The 6,933-nt window shown below is 36.1% G+C and overlaps 1 protein-coding gene across 2 annotated transcripts in view; it reads right to left on the bottom strand.

The window, feature by feature from the left end:
* Positions 1–991: 991 nt before the first annotated feature.
* Positions 992–6,933, bottom strand: part of LOC137633350 (facilitated trehalose transporter Tret1-like) — a 23,728-nt gene continuing 17,786 nt past the window's right edge. Inside the window, exons 2-5 of one of the 2 annotated variants that reach the window (XM_068365603.1) lie at positions 5,457–5,589; positions 3,890–4,001; positions 2,590–3,405; positions 992–1,531 (exon numbers count right to left, since the gene is read on the bottom strand). In XM_068365603.1, coding sequence (XP_068221704.1) covers positions 1,310–1,531; positions 2,590–3,405; positions 3,890–4,001; positions 5,457–5,533 — 1,227 coding nt within the window. In that variant the 5' untranslated portion in view covers positions 5,534–5,589 and the 3' untranslated portion in view covers positions 992–1,309. Of the gene's footprint in view, positions 1,532–2,589; positions 3,406–3,792; positions 4,002–5,456; positions 5,590–6,933 lie in introns of both variants that reach the window. The other variant, XM_068365602.1, reaches the window with a different exon arrangement.

Here is a 6,933-nt window from a genome sequence, read left to right as displayed (position 1 = left end):
CCCGCCATTCATTTCTATTTTAGCACGCTCTTTTTCCTCTCTCACAACTATTCTCCTGTCACCTAAGGCTTTCTTCACTCCATTTACCCACCTAAACCCTTGCCTTCCTCTTGTACTTCTCCCATCAACTCTTGCATTCATCACCTTCCTCAGCAGACGATCATTTTCTATCCTCTCTACATGGCAAAACCAACTCAACACATTTATATCCACTCTTTCTGCTAATTAATTTCTCACACCAATTCTCACCCTCCCTACTTAGTTCCCAAACCTATCCAATCGAGATACACCAGCCATACTCCTAATATAGTTCATCTCGAACACATTCAATTTCTGTCTAACCAACTTAGCCAATTATCATGGCACTTTTTTTTTCAACTAAGGTTGTAGCTTAGCTAATGATAATAATAATAATAATAATAATAATAATAATAATAATAATAATAATAATAATAATAATAATAATAATCTTCTTTTTCTTTGTCTACATCTTTTCCCACTTCTATGTTTCTGGTCAGCTTTCTCCATCTACCTAATAATAATAATAATAATAATAATAATAATAATAATAATAATAATAATAATAATAATAATAATAATAATAATAATAATAATAATAATAATAACTCCCTTGGTATTCTATCATGCTGGTATGTGTGCTTTGAATAAGCCATTCTATCATCAGTATCCTGAAGCCATAAATTTTTCTTTACCTTGGAAATTTACTTTGATACCATACTTATCAGAATAAACCTAGGATTTAGATGAATAGGACCATTCAATTTTCTAAGTATATTTATCAATAATAACCAGTTTGGCAAAATTCATCATTCATTGCGCAATTTACATACACAGTCACTGGTTGCAGAAAACTTTCAAAAAGATACACGACTTTGCAAAATATAATAAAGTTCTATCCTGGTTGTAGTGAGGGAAAGTTCTAGTGTAGGCCTACAGCACAAGTTTTTTTTTTTTTTTTTTTTTTTTAATATAATTAGTACAGTGAACAATGGCAAAACGTAAGGTGGAGTGTTAAATAATTTAATCGTATGCCAAAATTACATAAATGATTTTCTATATTTGAAGGAGGCTTTTGGCACAGTAGATTCTTATATTTCAAATGATAACATTCTCGTAGGATACTAAACTCAGAAATTATTTTATATCACTTGAAGCCTGAATTCTTCTTCTTCTTCTTCTTCTTTGGATGATTGCCCTGTAGGAAATGCATGGATAGTTTCCTTCCTGAGTACCTGATAATTGGATGACTAATCGTGTAAATATCCGTAAGAAAATATATCTATAGTCTCTAAACACTTGTGGCTGTGTTAACTTCACTTGCTGGGTGGATAATATTGTGCTTCATCTTCTTCTTCTTCGTAGATTCGAAATGTTCTTGAATTTGTTCCAGTGTTTTTCCTTTTGTCTCTGGTACGACAAAGAAAGAGACCAGACTGCAGATTAAGCTCAGACCTCCGAAAGTAAAGAAGACCGTGTGTGCGCCAAAGGCCTCTTCGTAGAACGGGTAGATCTGAGAAAAACAAAAGGGAAGGAAAATGCCAGTAAGTTCTGATCTTTATGGTGATATTTAATGCTATAGTAGATTTTCTTATCTATTTTTTTTTCGTTATAAAAGAGGTTAATTTGTAATTAGATACAAGGCGATAAAATATCTGTTACATAACACAGTAACATACAAAAAGAAAAGGAAAAATAAAAGAAAAAAAAGGAAAATCTGATATACTAGAAAAATGTTAATACCAATTCTCGTTGTTCTTACATGCGAGTATAATAAGTTACTTGGAATCATAGTGACTTACCAGATAACAATTTGAATATTTCATAGTTTCACGCTAATATTGGACAAAGACGATTTACTTCCCCTGGGATGTAAGGTAGGTCTATATGATGAAATCATTTACAAAAGTAACAATTTTAATGAGATCAGCTTCAGGTTTACACGAGATAAGCCTGTAATTCTAGACAGGTAATCAGAAAACTAGACCGATTCCAAAACCACTGTAATCTTCTTTCCTACTGTTATCTCTACATTAAGGGGTCGGTTGCCTAATGTGTCCTCTAATAGCATCAAGCATGGTTTACAATTTGGCAGAGGGTTTTTACGATTGAATGTCCATGCAGTACTATAATCAACAATCGCAGTTATTGGCAGTGGACTTAACCTTTGACTAAATAGTTCAACTGCAAGACAGCCGTTTCTGCAGTTATTAGTAATGATCTAGCCTTTTGCTGAAAAGCAAGACTGCAAGGCAACAGCTGTCCTTTTAGTTGTTTTCTATGGCATACAGGACGTACGGTGATAGTATTCTTTCACCCCTGTTATAGAGTATTCTAATACCACTGTACTATACTTGGAACATTTATAACTTATAGATTCTTTTTCAAGTGTATTATATTAGGTTAAAAAGTAACTGTGGAATGTATCAACATATTAAATATATCATTCAATATTATGAACAAAATCAGAACTTCTAAAGAAACCATATATCAATTCCTTGGGGTAGAAAATCAGTTGTAATAAGATAAAATGCAAACATAAAAAACGAAAACTAATATAGACAGTCTTACCTGTAAAATTGCAACACTCAACAACCGGTTATAAAACAAAGTAGCAGTATTTGCAGTTGATCTGATCGTGGTGTTGAAGAGTTCAGCAGATAATAGCCATGGCATAGTGCGACACCCAAGGCAATAACCAGCAACTGCTGTCAGTACAGATAAAAGAGGCACCCAGGGGGGCCATTTAATTTCAAAAACGTCGCTCATGAGGTAATACACCCCAAGGAGTAGTGTTGCCACACCAATGATGAGAGTCGAAGCAATGATCAGCGGACGACGTCCAAGACGATCAGCAGTAAACATGCACAAGAGAGTGAAAACGATCTGTACCAGACCAGTGACGACAGTGGCCATGCGATGATTCTCCACACCAGCTGAGATGAAAATGAGCCCAGTGAACATCATGAGGATGTTACCACCACTCACTTGCTGCAAGGTGCTCATGAATAAAGAAATCAAGAAGGGTTTCCTTGTGCGTGGTCTCCACAGCTCGCGATATTCCACCTTCCGACCGACAGAGTTGATTTTTTCCTCCATCTCGGCCAGTTCTGCAGAAAAGTCATACCTTGGTCCTCGTAGCCATCTGAGAGAGGCTTTGCAATCTTCATGCCTTCCTTTCAATAGATACCAGTAAGGTGATTCTGGTACTGTCCATAATACAATAAACATCAGGATGATTGGGACAGAGCAAACGTAACAGCTGATACGCCACGAGAAGAACGCTCCAGCTATGTATGATAGAACGACACCAAATGTAAGGAACAGGGATGGAATAAGACCCAGACTACCTCTCAGGCGAGCCTCTGGTACTTCACTGCAGTACACCTGTAAAGGAGAGAGAGTTTGAAATCTACAATTAAATTATTCCTGATTAAGTATAAACTAGATCCCAAAATAATTCACGCCTGTTCTGGAATTCTTAAATGAGGAAAATACGGTTTTCTTAGTTGTACATAATTTACAAATACAAGGTTTCTTGGCTACTTTAGGTCTCTGAAGTTGTGTTAAGTATGTTAATATATTTTGTCACTGTCACTATTCAGACTACACTTAAATGATGGAACACTGCTCCTCAGCCAGTAGCAAATGCCCTTCTACACACCTAACAAGTTCCCATGTGTGACAATAAAAGAAAAGTAGGTAAAAACAGAAGTCAGTAACAGAAAAAAAGACGCACAAATGATTACTGCAGTAGATAAATCATCAACTTACTGGACCAGTGGAAAATAGAAAAGCAGTTGCCATACCACAGATCATCCTGCCAAGCAATACAATTGGAGTGTTTGGAGCAAGAGCGATAGTGACCCACCCAGCTGTCAAAAATGGAGCCATAGACATGAGCACTGTCCGCCTTCCGAGTCCGTCCATGATTCGCCCGGCGAAGATGCTGCCTACCATACAGCCCACTGAGATGATGCTGACTGTTCAATGTTAAATGAGAAGGTCAGCTATCAATATTATTGATATTTTGAAGTTTTTATAGTTTATATATGAAATATCTATTTTAATTTTGTTACTGCTTTTGAAATACTGTCTTAATTTTTCATTACTCATCTTGTAGTTTGTTTATTTCCTTGTTTCCTTTCCTCCCTGGGCTATATATCCCCGTTGGATCCCTTGGGCTTATAACATCCTGCTTTTACAACTAGGGTTGTAGCTTTGCTAGTAATAATAATATTGTAGTCTTCCAAAAAAAAAAAAAAAAAAAAAAAGTCTTATATACAGTATAAATTGCGATTGGGGTATGTCTTTAGAATTTTTCCATTAAAGTATCAGAATGTATATTAGTTTTTAGTGGGGGTGTACCGGAACCTCACATTTTACCAAGTTTATGTCCTAGCCGGAACCATCACGAAATAACCGACCGGAACAGGAACTTTTATTCATTTCTATGCAGATTTCATTAGCCTTCTCAACATGAACTATTTATATTTATTTCAATCCTTGATATCTTTAGCTCTTTATTTACATAATTACATTAAGAAAATATGAAGCAGTTAGTAATATATTATAGCTATCTTTCAAGTATTAACGTTAAGCCAACTATAGTCAATTCATTTTAGCGAGGCAGATTTACACCGACTCGCAGCGGTGCCCTTTTAGCTCGAAAAAGTTTCCTGATCGCTGATTGATTGGACGAGATCATTCTAACCAATCAGATGTCAGGAAAATCTTCCGAACTAAAAGGGCACCGCTGCGAGCCAGTGCAAATGCGCCTCATTAAAAAAAATTGAGTATAATGATTGCTAAGAATTAAGATTTATTTTTCTACATTATTAATCAATGGTAGAGACGCATAATAACCCTTATTTTCAATTATGTACAGAAACTGAAATATGACTATTAAATTCATAATTAATATTATTCTGATCTAAATTTCTTCATATTTTCAAATATGTTAATGAATGGGGTGCATGACTGCACAGAACTAATATAAATTCATTTCGATGGATTTGTTAACTAGAATCGAGGAAGATTATGATGAAGAAAAAAAAGGAGTTGTTTTCCTGTATAAGGTAGCTAGAGAGAACGTTTATCCCCATATACATTTCCTGCTTCTAAAACAAGCCTTTCAGAGTAGACTGAAGAAGCAGGAGAGAACAAATACTTTCTGGAAACTTTGGCTAATATGGGTAAGGCGGAGTTTCTCAACAGTTTCATTAGGTCCTGATCCATCACATCTTTTCACTATTAGCATACTTTAGTTTGATTAGCTATTTCAGCCAAACTTTCCACTACTTCTTTATTACGTAGCTTATCTTTCTTAGTTTAGGTTCCGGCCAGAACCTCTTAAAAGTTCAGGTCAGTATTTGATGCCCAGGTTCCGATGCACACAAAGCTTTTAGTAATGACTAGTTTCCCATGCAATAACTCACCAATCCAGGCCATATCTAACGTGCTCATGATCAGATCTGGATCTGCCTTCATTGATGGAAGGGTCGCTGCTGTCCATCCATTGACGGCTGCTGCTGACAGATTCCCCAGGGAGGCAGCTAGGCAGGCCCAAACCTGCAGGATATAAACGAATGACATATGTTTATTTTGACTCATAAAGTGTTATTTCTGCTATTGATAATAATGCGATATATGAAAACTGAATTTGGCTTTAACGATACAAAGGAAAGCGGTATAATGTAATTTAAAGGAAAGCAAGAGAGAGAGAGAGAGAGAGAGAGAGAGAGAGAGAGAGAGAGAGAGAGAGAGAGAGAGAGAGATTCAGCTTAGCTATGCAATACAGCTATATTTAAACACTCCATAGCTTCCTTCGAAAGGAAGTGGCCACAATAGATAATATATTTATTAGTTCCTCAAAAAAAGAAAAAAAAAAGTCTTTCTTTCTTCAAGAATGTGGGATTATTTCATTCCCAAAACTTACAACCAGCCACGTCAAAATGTTTAGTTTATTTTTTCAATAAATGATTATATTGACAGAGGGTGCTTTCAATCAATGTGGTCACATGGTTGAATGGTACAGCACTTTGGTAGATCCGTGGATCGCTCCAGCCTAAGGCTCACCAACTAAAGTACTCGACTGTAAATTGGTACCGGGAAGTATTGAGATCAAGACAAGGGTCGGAGGGTGGCAACCTCACCCCTAAAGATGTGCTGAGAAATTGAGAGGCCCAGGCCCAGTACAGACTATGATTCATGATGCGCGCAGTATTGAATGGATGCGTTGAAAAACTATTTATTATTTTTCAACACGAAACCGCACCGCCAACGTGTTGATGGTCCAGCTCGATTTCTGCTGCAGTGCTCAGTGTTGCGTCAGCCGCTCAGCGTTGGAAGTGGAAGGACGTTCGTTCAGCTCTCCAGCGCCAATGGCTTGACTCAGTGTCTTCCAGTGAGTTTACAAGGACGAGCATTTCATTTTTTATTTTATTTATAATAATAGTAAGACTTTTATCAATAATAATTTTATTGATTTTAATGATAATAATTTTACTGATTTTAATAATATCAATTTTATTACCTTTAATAATAATAACAGCAGTCTCCTGGTAAAGATCATCGGCATACATCATTTTTCAATGAAATCTGAACTGCAACAAGGCAGCCAGTGTTTCCAGTGAAGAGGATTGATTTCGTAACCTAAAACGTAACATCTGGCAACAAAAAGTAACTTTTCGTGTGTGTGTATATACATACATACATACATACATACATACATACATACATAAATACATACATACATACATAGGCTACATATAAGAATTTCACCACACTCTTATCCAATGAAGACAAATTATATCTGGACTTGAGAGAGGCCATATGCATCTCAAGCACACCCAACCTGACTTCAGTTAAAAACCAATCAATGCAAATATTACCTCCAACTCTAGACCATTGCGG

Source organism: Palaemon carinicauda, chromosome 42, assembly GCF_036898095.1.
Source record: "Palaemon carinicauda isolate YSFRI2023 chromosome 42, ASM3689809v2, whole genome shotgun sequence".
NCBI classification, from domain to species: domain Eukaryota; kingdom Metazoa; phylum Arthropoda; class Malacostraca; order Decapoda; family Palaemonidae; genus Palaemon; species Palaemon carinicauda.
This window is presented reverse-complemented; position numbering and strand designations above follow the sequence as displayed.